The following is a 16,920-nucleotide window of genomic DNA, read 5'->3' as shown; positions in this document are numbered from 1 at the left end:
ATTAAAGTACTGGATAATTGCTATAAATAGAATATGAAAGTTGTCGATGGTACTCCTTGCTCAATCGCTCTCCCTGATGACAAATAGTCAACAAAGTATAAGATGAAAATGATTTCAGCTGGAAATTTTAGTCAATCGACAAATCGTTTAATTTCACAACGGATGTCATGAATTTGTCGGAGAGAATAGCTCACGACGGGAAAAAAGACTGCTCGCAACTTTGGTTTTGCATCCCATATCAAGGAACATTTGTCTGCTGCACAGTCTTGCATTAAAGTTCCCTTATCGTTTGCGTCTTATTTTCGGTCGGTTTTATTTTCTTTTGCTTCCTGAGATCACGGACCCTAGAGTCTCTGAATAGCCGCGAGCTAATGGTCCGAATTTAGCTTCTAGAAATGCAAAATATTGCCTTGCCTAATCGTAAGCTTAGATCCTCTTTGAGGAAACTCAAAAATAAGTGATCGACGGCAATTTAGTATCTAAGTATCAGCCATCATTGTTCCGTGCATTATTTTTTTATCGTAAAAATATTGGCGTTGTCAAGAAACAGCCTCTGAGTGGCAAGTGGGAGCGCGAAGCTCATCGATCTTTTAGCTCTTACGAAAATTTGCTGAAATATGCTAATCAAATTTATACTATAGAAGGCAAACGAAATAATTACATTTAACGAGCATCCAATACAATTTAGAATTCAACAGACTTAAGAAACCAAACGGCATAAAATAAATTTTAGAAATCTAAGGTAAAATTGATTTTTTTATTTATATAAGAAGAGGATTTAATTTCAGCAAAAAAGATTTGAGCAAAAGGCCAGTCTAGCCAAGAAAAGTACAAGAATCGGCGACAGGCCTATCCAGGCCTATTCTTCAATGCCGAAGATACTATAGTCTATACTATATATACAGTAATATACTATACTATACTAGGAAGTAATGAATGGGGTTATGTTTGTAAATTTCTCGATTCTCTTTTGCTGTGAAAATTACTAGCCTTGAGTAGCGAATATTCCAATACCAACAGAATGACAGGATTGATTAGTAGTCTCCACGATACCTCGAGTCGGGATATTTGGACCTAAAATCTTAATTTTTATGGGAGAATAGGAAGGCATAACTCAGCTACAGTAGGTCGGGAAGTTGGCTCCAAAAATATGCATTTGATTTTTAAATCGATTTATAAAAATGCCATTTAAAATAAATAACGATTACTTCCCATTTTACACCGCGAGTCAAATGGAAATTCTATGTTTTTTTATGTAAAATGTGTCATATCCGTCTGGCACACCGATTAAGAAAGAATGGTTTTATAGACGAAATCCTAAAACCGTTAAACTGAATAAGTTTTACTTTGATCAAACGAAGCTCAATCCTACGTATATAAGTAAATCTTAACAGTTAGCGAGGCACATTCCGAATATAGAAATATGCGTAACACCTGCAAATCAGAAGTTCAAATTTCTCTACTGAAGAAAACGATGTTCTCACGTTCTAACACTGAACAGCGCGATCGTAAAGTTAACGGAATAGACGAAGCTATGCAGGAGCATATGTTCAGTCTTAAAATGCCAAGCAAATTAGGGACCAGACAATAAGTCCAGCAGCTATCTCAATAAATCGTCTGTTATGGAAAGACCGGGTTTCAAAGGCCGGATCCCTTGTGAATCAAGCCACGAAAAGTTCAAGAATCGGCAACAGGCCATGGGCCTATTTCTTCAGTGCCGACACTTCTATTCTAATAAAATTGATGAATAGCGATCCACGGAACAAAAGATTCAGGCGATAGCCACGCCAGCGCAGCCGACAGGTCACCTCCCACACCGGCTGTCGCAATGACACTCGGCTTCGTATCTGCAGAGCATTGCAATAAATATATTGTATACGGGACCAATAAGGCATGCTTGCGATGGTTAAGTCCGCGTTTCAGGATGACAACCACGCGGCAACTTCAATCGATCATTGAACACGTCTGACCGCTGGATTCTAATGACGATATACGACTTATCGATTATTATTAGTGTCACAGGAGGATGATATAGTTGAAGAATCTTAGAACTTCACACTGACTGTCTGGGATTCTTTTAAGCATTGATTTTCCAATTCATGCCATCATTTAACCGATTAAATTTTTATAATTGGATATGAAAAATATTTCTTTGATCACAAAGCATTTCGCGTGTTGAACGATACTGAAACCCATCACTTTAATCAAGAGCAAATTATTCAGTATCATGATCAGTGATTTCAGGATCACTGTCGGGTTGAGGATTTCTACACAAGACACTCCTCTTTAATTTGCAGAGGTGCAGGAATTACCCATGGGAATTACCTGTCGTTTAGGCAAGGTTCTAGTGTCATGTCGAGTTAGCGTGACTAGACGTGATTGTAGAGCCAGGAAGCTCGGCAGGCTCGGCAGTGCACGTCCAATGTTTTAAATGGAAGGAAAGATTTTAGCGCATTGCGATGCAGTGAGCAATGCTCTACTAATCCCTAATAATTAACCTAGCCCTCTACAATGAAAACATTTGAATACTCAACGAAAGAGTTGATCCAGGTATAATTATTATTATTGATCCAGGTATAATTATTGTGGTGATAATTTGCTGTGATAGCAATGAAAGAAAGGTTAATTTTGACATTAATAGCGAAATTACCTAGTGAATAAGAGCAGGACGAACCAAGATAACGCTAAAAATTCACGAAAATATCTCTTAACAAAAACCTCATTGCTAGAAATTACTAGGCTGGCTGGAAATGCTTGAGATTTTTTCACAGCCGTTGATTATAGTATATAATAAAGAACGACTTTCATTTATTATAAAACCGGAACTCTTAACATAATACGGAATATAAAACGCAGTTTACTTATAATTGTCTTTGAAGAAACTGGCATGACTGACAAAATAACACATTAAAATAGTGTTGTATATCCAACTTATAATGAATAAAATAGCTGCATTAATGCATAGATATCTAAAAACATTCGAAAAAACGTTAGTGAGATACCGAACGCAACATAGTGAAGTAGACCAGGCCAAGTCAATTATATTTTTAGGCATAATATTAATATTATCCGTATGAACATTACTCGTGTAATTCGTATATTCGTATGAATATTGCATGCGAGGTAGGGCCATAACATACACATTAAAAGAATAAAACAAGTTTGTGACGTGCGCTCTATGTGTTAATTACAATTTAAATTACATGTGTTCATTAAAGTCGTTAATTCGCGGTTACCTGACCTCGACATCGAGGTTTTCAGCACGAACGACCTCCACACACACATTTTGTGTGTAGAATGTGTGTGTGGTGTAAATCGAATAAAATAAATATGTGTCATTAATACACACGCACAACGTAATGCAAATGTGATAACGCCTTTATAAGTTAACGTTCTTAATTAGGGTGCTAAATATTGAACTAAAACATCAAATAGGGTTAATAATAAAGACATTTGGTGTTAAAGGTTCCATGCACTTCCGACTAGCAAATTTATGAAACTTTGGCGGCAATGTTTAACAATTAAATGCATTGAATTAAAAATAATTCTTAGCGACGAGAGTTTTGAGTTGTTCTTGATTTAATTAAGTTAAATAGATGGAAATAAAGACAGTAATAGTAAAATGGACGAAAATTTGGCTAGTTCATCAACGATAAAAAGTTAATGGCCCATAAAATTTCTTAAATTAAAAAAAAATTGAGCTTACCAGAGGCGTTGGCCCCTCCAGAAAAAGTGAATGAACAGGAGATCAGAGAGAAAGAAATAACAGGCAAATATCAGCAGAAAATATTAAAGAATAAGTGAAACAAAACCGGAACTAAAGAGGAACAAGGCAAAATACGAAAAAAGTGAACATGAACAAAAACGATTAAGAACAGGTAAACAGCAACAGGAACGTAAAAGTTACAGGTGTAAAAAAAAGAATAGGAAACTAATAAAGAATAGGGGAACAGAAACGCATCAACAGAATCTGAGAAATAACGATTGAATATTAAAAGACATTAATTAAGAACAAGTGAACAGCAATAGACTCAAAGAGCAGTGCGAGTAACCTACAACTCAACTGAATTCAGTACGACATATAACGGTAAAAAATTTAACTCATGATTTGGTTATATAGGATAGAAATGAAAACACCGTTTGGTCCAATACACTGAGTGTTCGGTCAAATCGGTTGAATAAATTGTACATTTTAACGACAAACACTTGTAAATTATACAGTTAAAACGATGCAACTTAGCGTTAGATATTTATCATATGATGTTGAACACGATTTATTGCTTGGAGAACAATTTCTGCAAACGTACAGAGGCGCCATATGAATTGGCGCACAAATGCCGCTCATTAAGACATTTAAATGAGAATTTGTCACGCACAGAGCGCCTATTCTACAGGAGAGAACTGCTATAGGGTGTCACACTCAAAATTTAAATGCCTCGGTATACGTTGTAGGGAAATTACAATAGTAGAGAACAAATAAATGGAAGTTACATACACGGTTTCAGTTAATTGAAATAAAATGTAGTCGAATAAACTCAAATTTTCTTCACACTTAGTGAGAAAATATGAAGTTTTAAACTCTACAGTACGATTTTTGGCCGAAGACCAGTTAGAATAATAAGTCATGTTTTAATGCGATATTGAAACTTGATCAGTAACCAAGATGTATTATCAAACCGAGCTCCAAAGTATTTATGCTTATTCTGAACTGAACTGGCAATTCAGAACAATGTTCAGCATACTAGAAAATTATGCGTACAGTTACTATTGCTATGATATGTGCTGCACGTGGTAGCGGTCAAGATAAGCTAACAGTTCAACCTAAAAGATGGATAGTCTCGAAGACTAAACTCGTGTTAGTCTCTGGGGCACCAAATCATTGGAAACATTACAACAAAGGAAAATGTTATGTTCGTGTTGAAAAAACTTGAAGTTTTGTCTAAAAAAATCCCGCTATCTTGATCTTGGCAGTTCATATAACAAATTAGCAGTTAATATAAATGATAATATCTTCATGCATAATCAATATCGAATCTCGACTCTTTCAATTAAGTACAGTGAAAATTTGAAGATAACTTGAAGCTTAGGTTTTTGTTGGCTGACGCACGAAATAACACTGCGTTTGGTTTCATAGAGGCACACTGAGGCACTGATAGCAAAAATATCGATGATTCACTCTGGTTCTCATCTCGTTTTCCCGAAAGATATTATTTATAGCACCATATCATCACTGATCAATCTTGTACGACATCGAACATCTTAAGAATTTTTGGTCACCAAAAAACGGACGGTTTCAATACACTGGCTAAAATTCGCCAATATTAATGTACAATAACGAAATCTTTTTGTTTTAGTATAGACCAGCTTGTTTCAGAAGCGAAAAAAGCCGTCGCATTGCTTAAGGTGGCAATACGGAATATATTAACACGAGTATAACAATAACGAAATCTTTTTGTATTAGTGTAGACCAGATTGTTTCAGAAGCGAAAATGGCAAAATGGCATCTCATTTCTTAAGGTGGAAATACGGGAAATGTTAACTAAGATTAAGTTATTGAACAGTTTCATTTTCAAATAGTCTGCCAAAGCAGCCTGTCTGGTACACGCATTACCCGGATAAAACGTTCTGAAGATTTAGTTATGTTTATTTATTTGTTAAAATTATTTAGTTATGCAATTATTCTCAATATTTGCAAATTATAGTGGAGAATGTTTCGAGTTTATCAATTCGTTTGTGGGATAAGTTTTAGTTCATGGGTCGCAAATTTTTCCATCTCAACATCAATATTTAGTAGCTTAGCGCGAAAGATTACAAACAGAGCATGGGAGATATGTAGATTTTGGTCCAGTTACTCTAAAATTATTCGTGTCTCAACTGAACACAAGGCATGCGACAACAAAAAATCGATTGAAAATTCGATCGTCTAAAAGCTAAGTAAACAATAAAAAATAATCCGTACAGATAGATTATAAGGTGGTAACTCAAACATCGATGCAACATACAGTACGTACCTATTCTAAAAACTAGTAAAATTAATAAAAATTTTCTCGAGCTTAACAAATAAAGGGTACATATTTTAACTCATGCATGCACTCTCTATGTAAACGATGTCCCAAGGCCGGGGTGTTAACCATGAGGAAATTATTCTGTACTGGCAACATATATCAAACATAATATTAATCATATAACCAATAAAAGTATTCATTAAAATTAGAAGAAAAATTCAAACGCGGCATCGATGTAAACAAATTCAACTTAAATAGCGAATGTTTTATCATACAATGGCTCATAGTTCACACATAATTAATCACGTGATTGAAAGTAATGGAATTTGAAAACAAATTATTGATCGGAAGCGACGACAAAAAGTGCAAATTATAATATTTTGACAAACAAAATTACAATAATAAATAATTTTGACTAACAAGATTATAATCATAAAAAACATTGACAAACAAGAAACCAACATTAAGTTTCAGTTGCCCAATAAAAGGCTTGCACTACATGGGTCTTGGCTTGCCGTCGCTCACTTACAAAATAAAGAAACCATAATTATTCTCGGCAACACGGGAAAATATTCGCACGATACAATGAAGCTAATTAAACACAAAGGATCAAATCACGAGATTAAATTCGTCTGTCGTCATCTACAATTCAATGTTGTAGTTATACTAAAGAAAATCTAGCACGAAGAAAGAATACATATTAGTTTGACAAAATTGTTATACACGTTGTGTTTGCTTCTCTTATTAAAACGAACACCTCCGGAATAAATCAAATTCAATACGATAGCCTTGACTTTGAGCGCGGTAGAGGTAGAATATACAGCAAGCGGTCGTGTCGCAGCCTTAGCCACAGATATGTCCTCGTGAAAAAAATTGCCATTGGAAGAACAAGATCAACAAACGGCGATTGAGCAGTTAATTGGCAAGTGAAGAGACACGTTCAAAAAGTGCCGAGAGACCACATGACAAGTGCCGTGTGTCAGCAAACTAGTGCCGTGTGTCAGCAAACTAGTGCCTTGTTTTCAGTAAAATAGTGCCGTTTTTGTCAGCAACTAGTGCCGTTTTTGTCAGCAACTATAGTGCCGTTTTTGTCAGTAAACTAGTGCTGTATGTCAACAAACTATTACCGTGTGTGTCAGTAAACTAGTGCCATGTTTGTGAGCTAGCTAGTGTCGCGTGTACACTGGACACGCCCATCGTCGAATAACAGAAGTTGCTATTCTTAACGTCTACTACTACAACATTGTTCAGGGAGACTATAGAAAATATCTCACTTTAACATCGTATATGAAGGAGGATAAAGAGGTTAGTTTGCTATAAGGACGAACAGCATTGAGAATGCAGAGGTTAGCTAGCTAAGCGAATCTGATGCGTACGTACATAGATACAGGAGGAGCAGATTTAGATCAATAATAAAAAATGGTCCGGTAGAACAACATCAACAATTGATATTTGTCCAGGAAAATTAAGTCACAGTTTGCATTGAAGTACTAGTTTTTAAGCGTCAAGAAGTTCGCGGACGCTACGATATACGAGATTGAATTTGAACTTTAGATACGGTAGACAAATGCATGTATAATTTTTTCAAGTACAGTATTATATTGTTCACCAAATATCAACAAGCGGTTCTTAAATGTTTCTAGCAACAAGTGATTTTAGCGCATTTTCTCATTTATAGAAAAAATGCCCTGTTGTGCTCGCCATGTCCGTCTGTCTGTCCGTGACTTCATATTTTCGTCGAAAATGCGCTCTCTGTCACTCACTGCAGTGAGTACTGAGTTACGTAAATATTTATAATATTAAGCCGAGGATAGCAGGCACGCTCATGGAGATCACATTATACTGGCACGAGTTGCACTACAAGATGACTTAAGTTTCTTCTTAGAGATCATACAAAACAAGAGGAATCAGCTGCTAAATATCGTGAACTGAACACTCTGCTCACTTAAGAAAATTTATATCACAATGCCAAGGTGGCAGGTGTGAACCGTTGGTCTGCTAGACTTCACCACGAGTAGCTGCCACTGTCATATCAGTAACAAATTTTGGGATATCCAATAGCCTCCTAACGACTTACGTCTCAACGTTACAAGATACCCACGCTATCATTGAAGAGATCATTTTGACACAGACTGACAGCAATAATAGTCAAATTTGCATACACTTCCTTAAACCACCTGGTCAGTATGAAATTCATGTAATCATAGCATTGATACTAATAAATTAGTCATCCATTATGACGTTTAGAAGTTAAATTACCATCAAACTGTTGGGTTTTGAGCACAAACTCGAGAAAAAAATACTCTTACACTATTTTATCATGCATATTTTGGCTTCTGCGGTCGCTAGATATATAATCAAAAGCTACACCAATTTTCTAGACGGTTGTTTCGTACATCTCCGACAATATTATTCTATGAGAGTTTTGGACAACGCGAAAAGTTTGATTTGCATTCATTGCAGATGCCAACAAATTGTAGCTCACTTAAATTCAATTGACAATGAAGACTTAATCTAAGAAGTGTGTCTCAAATGAAAGTCCATCCTTAAAACTGCATTAAGCGTTTCTAACTATTACGTATTATCATAGATAAGTCATGTGCAAGGCCATGCATGTAAATACAATAAAGCTTGTACAAGTTCTCACGTTATGTTTCGCTGCTTGTACCCAACAAAACACTCATTTTGAGTACCTTTTTCGCTTAATTTGTTGTGGCATACAATGAATGCCAATGTCTTGTATTTAAATTTTACACAATAATTATAAACGCCCTGAAGATTCACGTTATGAAGAAACCTTCTGCCTAATATTGTCAACAAAAGCTGAAGATCCTAATAAATTTTTTTCAGATAGATACCAAGTAATATGCTCATACGTTATTTAAATCAATGCAAATTTCGATCAAGTGACTTTAATAAAAGCCTATTAGCTATAAGCAATATTAATGACAGGCTTGAATAGTGAAAATAAGTAAGGCAACGTATTGTGTAGATTTATCATGCCATTTTATTACCTTTGTCTATCGATTCAATGGTCATAGCTCCTTGTAATCTTATTTAATGGCGATTGAAAATAAAATTCACACTTCTTTTGTGATGACTTCGAAATATTTAGTATATAGTTTTGTTTCGTACTGAGAATTACGAATAATTCATTTTGCACCTCTTGATCAGAGTAACACTCCAACGTTTTATTTTCGTTAACGGCAACGACGCAAGCGCAGCGCCTACCGGTACTATCAAATCAAATTTCCATCATGTGATTATAACATAGCTGCAGTTCGTTCTAATATTACGATTATACGAACTTCGTTGCAGTTATTTCCAGTATTTTTATAATGCAAACATCACTGCGTTTAGTTCTATTATTCGATGTTCTTTTCTACGGATTACATTTTAGGCTGCTTCCTGCTAACCAGTGGGCCCATACTTTCAAAACTCGCTAAGTGAACGTAAGTACTTACGCTCTATTTTCTTGTCTATGATTGGTGGATTTTGCTTGAAAGGCCGTCAATGATTGGCCGATGAACGTACGATATCTTAACTTTTTTTGAAATTATAGGCCCAGCCCTGCACCAGCGGCTACTTGCTCTTCTCATCGCCATCAGAACGGATGGCAGCGGTGGCAACGTCACCATCAGAACGGATGGCAGCGATGGCGGCCCCGATGGCAGCGTCCCCGCGACTGTCCAGAGTCACGGGGAGGTCGTAGAGGGCCTGGAGCTCCTGCAGCAGGAGTGGGTTGCGGGTGAGGGCTGACCCACCCCCGACAATGCGGGTCACTCCAGCGTCCAGCAGCACACTCCTGGGCATCATGCTGCCAGAGGTGATCCATCACAATTACAACTGAAGCCATAGGTTTTAATAACAAATACTTGCTTTAAATCCGTTGGTAACTTGAAAAGTATAATGTAAAGTAAAAAAATTAAATAAGAAAATCTTTACCATACACTATTTTCCAACTTGACATGAAAAAAATTTTAGTTCAGAAATTCGAATGGACAATCCCATTATAGCCTCCTCAATTCCATAATAAAATTTTGACAACATAACAATTGACAATTCGTGCTCTTCCCATTTGAATTTATTTTCATTAAAGTGGAAATATTCTCGAAAGTGTTAATGAAATGTCTATATTACATACATATAATAACACATAAGATAATAAGGCAGCGTACCTGTGCAGGTTGGCCACAATTCCCTTACAGAGCGCACGCATGACCTGTCCGAGCTTGAGGTTGCCACAGCGGATGTTGCTGGCACTGCCGTTGACCTCAGGGGAGTGACGCTCCCCAAACACGGTGGGGGTGATGACCATGAGCGTCTCCCTGCCCCTGGTGCCCCCCGCCATGTGGTCCGAACATGGCGAGTCTTTATCCGCAGGTGCGTCAGAGGAAGTCGACGCAGGTTCTGGTTCTTCGCAGCACGCAGCACCAAGAGTCAGCGTACGCTCCCAGATCTTTGCTGTATTTCAGTACACATCTGTTAGTTCTGTGCAGTTCCAAATTGATATACAGAACTACTCTGAAGATACATAAATTTTATTGTTATTCACGCAAATGTTTAAAGAAAATAGTATCAATTTCTGGCTAATTTTATAGGGAATTTTTTATGCAACTATAAAGATTGTGATATGTTTAAAATACGCCAGTTGAGAGTGAAAATATTAGAAATCTAAAATATGCAGGGAAAAATGTTGATAAATATTTAAATTCATAAAAAGAAAGACTAGGTTTCAGACAGGTGAGACACTTCGAACTTTATAACTCATAACAAACATGCATGAACTTGCATGTAACAACATCAAAGAAACAAACTTTTTACAGCAGGATAAAAATACATTTTCTTTGAACACACTTTTTAGAGAGAATTTCTCGTGAGAGAAATCAATGAAAGATTAGAGAACACGAATATTTTCTGCCTCGAGCATAAAAATGTTTGGATTCTATCAATCAGACATCAGCGAGGTGGCCGAGAGGTTACAATCACCTCAATTGGAGCAGTGAGTTGGGGGCTCAAGATTCAAAACTAACTACAAATATACCGTACTAGTTGAGATCGGTAGGGTGACCAAGTGATTAAGATTTCTAAGATTTGAACAGTGAGTTGGGGGTATGAGATTCAAAACTAGCTTAGAATATTCTGTTCAAAATCGGAACGGTTGCAGGGAAGATCGGCATTTCAGTTGACAATTGGCGACAAACCAACATGGCCTAATCAACGCTGACACTGCTTAATTATTTATATTATGATAGTTAATCAGAGTAAGGACTCACACTGAGGCACCTGACATCCCAGATCGAGGGCCCACTGCTGCAAGGTCCTAACGAAGGCGGCCAAAGCATTGCCGCCGTTGAGAGAAGCGGCTACGCTCAAGTATCGGCCTTCCATAAACGGGACGCACTCCGTCGTCTGAGGTGACGTCGGTGGCTTGGTTGGCGGCACAAAGCTCTGCAACAACAAATAAATAATTGATAATTACAGTGCATTCAGAGAGTTGCTGAACTTATAGTTAGAGCTTTGTATTCATGTGGAAATGTGATATTGCGTGAAGATAAGAATTTGAATGTTATCAGAGTTGAGACTAAAATTCCCCAGCAATATTTGTCATGTGACCATAAAATACACGAGCTTCGTTGTGAGTAACACAGAAATGCAGCCTAAATAAAACCCTGTTTTAGAGAAGAACCTAGCACGAGCCCACAGTAAACAAAGCATCAAATGTAGGGGGAATAATTATGAATGGTGAATTATGGTTTTAAATTAATAAAACCAATTTGTTTTTTTTTTGTTGGAATGGTGAGTGTGGGAGGCCTTTAAAAAAAATTATGAATTCACTGCACCTCAGGCAGCCTGAAGCTGATTTGTGCTGAAGTTGAGATGTTGACGACTGCAATGTCAGGAGCTGAGAGCAACGGGAGCACCGAGCATTGCAAGTCACCTGCACAACACAACACTCACTGTCCGAACATTCGTTGGATATGTTATCATATTACTTGGGAAATCTTAACCAGCCGAGCAAAATATCCAATAGTCAAAAAATCTCCCACATTGAAGCAGAAGCTGTTGTGACTTGGCGTACGGCCTCATTGTATCATTGATGCAAACGATTAACTATTATCTCAAAATCATCTAATGTAGTGTAAAGGCGCAAATAAGTATTACCGTAGTTAATGACATTCATCTTTAAAAGATTGAACAAGCAATAACCTATTTTCTGCCGGCATCGATCACTGAATTACCCACAATTACTTATTGAAATGACTGGAATCAATTACTGATTACATTAACTCATTGTACAAAGCAAGACATACAAAGCATAGATAAAAATAAGTCTTAGTTGGATAAAAAACAGGCTGTCATAAAGATAGCAAAGAGTCTAATGGTAGGTATACATAAAAAGCAATCATGAAGATGGTAAAACGTATTAATTGAATGCAAATCTGACCGAGTGAAGCTATGACCGGTGTGCCTTTAGGGATGGCATACCAGTTGGATGTCAGTTCGCCTGCCACTTCCCCAGACTCAACAACAGTCGGCAGGAGTTCTAAAGGAAGACCAGCAGCGCTCAAGATGTCAGTGTTCCACGTCTGCAAGGTAAAAACACCCAATATATGAGTTACAGCTAAATAACTTGTAGCGCGGTCAAGAAAAAAAATACTTTTTGAGAGATTAGAATTCCAGCAAATATTTATACAGCATATAAAACCAAGGAAATAATAGTTAGCAGTGGCTTCATGTTAGCTAAGCAGAAATTCTAAAAATAAGTACCGGTAGGCATTAATTCATAACTTGATCACTCGTGGGCTCTCAAGCCAGATGAAAATAAGACACGATAACTTCCACTGATAACACAGCTTTCTAAGAACATATAGGAGAAATGACGAGCTAACATTAGACTGGTAGCAGCTATACAAAGAAGAGTGTCATATATAATGTATAACATTAGACTAGTAGCAGATATACAAAGAAGTAAGTGTCATGTATAATGTATAACATTTGACTAGTAGCAGATGTACAAAGAAGTAAATGTCATGTATAATGTATAACATAAGACTAGTATCAGATGTACAAAGAAGTAAATGTCATGTATAATGTATAACATTAGACTAGTAGCAGATGTACAAAGATGTAAGTGTCATGTAAATGTATAACATTAAACTAATAGCAGATGTACAAAGAAAAGCTACCTTAGCGGCAGCGTCAAAGTATCCCCATGCTGCAGCATTCTGCACACTCATCACAGGATGTTCCAGGCCGCACAACATTGCTACAAAGAAGTCGTGTATGGTGCCTGCTCTGTCATACCTGCCATTTGAATGAAAGTTATTTATGATTTAAAATTATTCTTAGAATAAAATTCAAGATTTTTCACACTAAAGCAACGTTCAGATTCAGTATGGTTGCAAATTAAAATATTCCTCAATGATAAATTCATGGCACAAGGAATAAACTGCATTTTTGTATCGCCATTATTATCCATTCATGCTTTTCATTTTAATGTACAAGATATAGTATATGTCTCACAAACATTCATATTTCTATAATTCCATTATAAGAAGAGTTTCATATCAAAGAAGAAAGCACTATGCATAACACATAAATTGTAAGTCGCAAAATTGTTATTTGAACCTGATCACCAAGTTAAAAAAGAAACTAAACTTCAGTCAGTAGCTCACTTAGACAATTCAAGAGGCCGGTATTTAGAGAACCACAACAAAGTGGCACATCCGTAGCCAGTGGCAAGTGGCTGGTGAGAGCGAGGAGTTGGTAAGGAAGACAGGAACTCAGGAGAGCATCTGTTGTCTTGCCATGTGTATAGATAGCTCACATTTTTTGTCTCGTACCTGCAAATATAAGTACGACTAGGAAAAAATGTATAAATTCAACATTTCAAAATAAAATTAGAATGACTCTACATCAATTTTCAAACAAATATCTCATCAATTCAGAAACAACTCCATATTCACAGGCTGCTAAACATATAATGCATTTTAATAAATTTCGAATCAGACAAAATAACTTCATTCATAGAAACTGCTTAAATTTAGCAGCTAAATTTCAATTAATTTACAAGGTTAAAGTAATACTTCATTGAACAAACTGCAGACGCAAGCTAGTGTTGAAATTTAAAGTTAAACAGGAAAATTAGCAAAAGTTATGAATACATTTTTTCAAGTTCTCTAGGACCACTTGAGGCCTGCACAAGTGATATTAAATTCCCTCATAGGCTTGTCCACATACACATCTATTACCATACGAGTCTTTGACAACTAGGGTAGGTATATGAGACATAAAAGCAAAAATAAAACCAGCTAAGCAACTTAAAATTTTAGACATATTGGTTAGTTGTAGTGGAATGACATCTTAATTCAGACTTTAAATTGCGAAAAACTGATAAGTTCTAAAATGTAGACATTACCTGTCTGAATCTGGTTTTTGAAACCAAGCATCTCCTTGCTTCCACATCATACAGCCATGCATTTGGCCACATGTAGCTACTTTCTTCACTTTGCGTAGCTGGTCTCTTGGCAGCCGTGAGATACATAGCTGAACAGCAGACAAGATTCGGGCAACATCTTGCTTGTTGCCATCACTACCTGCGCATTAGATTCAAAATATTATAATAATAAATTAATCTCCATAAGCATAAAGCTTAGGATTAAGTCAGATTTTCAGTACAGTTTTGATTTAAAAAAAAAACACAGTTTTAGACCTTTAACCAATAGACTACAATCACTGCATTGTTAGCTATAACCATTATGACTGAGAAATTGATTATCAGCTCTACAAGCAGGGCATGGAATATTAATAATCTACAAGGCTACAGCAAATTTAATAGTCAATGGTCAATTTTTAACAAAAACCCCAAAACTCAAAAACAATTTGACATAGAAAAATTTTGTCAATGGCCATCAAAGGCCTAATACTGAGGCTATGTAACACAATAGAAAGATTTGAAAAGTTTGCATATCTAATAGTTTAAAAAAATTAATAATGTGACCCACGAAAAAGAGCTATTATTTAAAGCCTGTCGGAGTACCCCCTCCAATTTTTTTATTTTCTGGTAATATAACTCCAGGTTTTGATGCATTGTAGTAGAACTCTTCTAGTTACATATGCAAAAGTCAAATTTTAGGAAAGTGTCATAGTTTGCAAATGGGGGGCACCACCCCCCAATGGGGGAACTTTGACCACCTGATGGCAGCCGTGACAGGGTAACATTTACTGGCTTGGAAATTAAGTTAAAATTACCATAGGTACCTATCTATATAACATATTTTATGTTTGATACACTCATACACCTATTAATGTTTTTTTCTTTATGTTTCAGACTCTACAGAGTCTTATATATGGTAATTTTAACTTAATTTCTAAACCGGTCAATGATACCCCATCACGGCTGCCATTAGGTGGTCACATTAGGTGGGGGCGGCACCCCCCATTGGCAAACTATGACACTTTCCTAAAATCTGTCTTTAGCATATGTAACTAGAAGAGTTCTACTACAATGCACCACAACCTGGAGTTATTTGGAGTTATTTTACCAAAAATATAATTGATTTTACCACCCAGTCAAAGAAACCCCAAGAGCTGGGGTAACAAAGACCCCACACTCAGGATGATGTTTGTTTTCGGTGAATTTTCCCGCGCATTTTCACTTTTTTCTAAGCTATTGCTGTGCAGAGTTGGCGCAATGTAATGAAAATTGATTCTCTTCGCGCACGTGTTCGCGCAATCCCGGCCATCAATTCTACGTCGCGCTGCCACGCACGAGCAGTTTGTGGAGGAACAGACGTAATACTCAGATTACTCAGTACAGTATGCCTTTAGGCTTTAATTATCTTTCAATAATATATGATTTTTCTTGATACGGAAATTTGGTGAATGAGAAATCTAGAACTTTATTTTAGAAGAAATTTTCTCCAAAGTCATATGGCAACACTGAACACCGTCTGTTTACATATCGTATGTATAATAGCTGCAGTTTACGATTACCGTACGTTCCGTATCCGACAAGCGGACTGCGGAAGACTGCAGTGTGGAATTCTAGAGGGATAATAAATTAACCAGTACACATAGCATATTGGAAAGCAGGACCTGAAAACTTGGAAAGGCCAGGAACTTTACACTTTCAGTCCATTATTTACATATCCTATCCCTTTCAGAATTTTAGCTGTGATTGGTTGATAGCCTATGATAGGATTGTGATTTTAGACCCTTTCAGCTTTCCAGCTGTGGTTGGATAATGGAATTGTAATGTTATCTTCTTTCTAGCTGTGATTGGTTGATGGGGATGCTTTCAAGCTGTGATTGGTTGATGGGGATGCTTTCAAGCTGTGATTGGTTGTGCCCATAAGCCCCGCCCCCAAGTATGGTAGGTATATGTACTACAGTACTGGTTAACTGAAAACTTGACCGAAATTTGATCATTACAAACAAAAGGTCTGGAAAATGTAAAAAAATCCATTAAATAAAAGTCAAATAAAAAGTATCTATCAAACAAGAGACATCCAAATAAAAATAGTTCTTACAAATACAAATCTAATGTCCTATAAAATTGAAACATTTTGTCCATTTTTGATCCTCCTATTCATTTATAGTCACTTTAGTCAGTCACTTGGCACAGCACTGTGGGAAAGCTTTTCATTGGGTGGCAAGCTTTTTTATAAGTGAACTTCCATTCTTAGAATTCCAGCCTGCGGAAGAGTCAGAAGTAACCCCGACATGTCTTACATTTTATTATTGTCAGTTCAAAACTTCAACTCGCGTAGTCAATATACTCGCGTATATTGTTGACTAAAATAGTAGAGCTATTATAGCTTTCTAAAGTACGGCGCACGGCGCATTTTTTTACCAGCATAGTACGGCGCACCGCGCAGGTCGTTAAAATGACAAAATAAATTTCCGCGCA

The 16,920-nt window shown here is 36.6% G+C and overlaps 1 protein-coding gene across 1 annotated transcript; it reads right to left on the bottom strand.

Annotated features, from left to right (window-relative positions):
• Positions 1-9,537: 9,537 nt before the first annotated feature.
• Positions 9,538-14,605, bottom strand: LOC108666485 (sedoheptulokinase; the record flags this gene model as incomplete). Its single annotated transcript, XM_018153371.2, is given in 8 exon segments — positions 9,538-9,822; positions 10,184-10,469; positions 11,282-11,456; positions 11,849-11,946; positions 12,454-12,595; positions 13,196-13,313; positions 13,685-13,852; positions 14,428-14,605. Coding segments are annotated over 8 exon segments (1,400 nt in total), but the record flags the coding sequence as incomplete, so codon positions are not given.
• Between the last annotated feature and the right edge of the window lie 2,315 nt (positions 14,606-16,920).

The sequence above is a fragment of the Hyalella azteca genome, unplaced genomic scaffold (assembly GCF_000764305.2).
Source record: "Hyalella azteca isolate HAZT.00-mixed unplaced genomic scaffold, Hazt_2.0.2 contig4728, whole genome shotgun sequence".
NCBI lineage: Eukaryota > Metazoa > Arthropoda > Malacostraca > Amphipoda > Hyalellidae > Hyalella > Hyalella azteca.
Note: the sequence above shows the minus strand (reverse complement) of the source record. Positions and strands in the feature narration are given on the sequence as shown.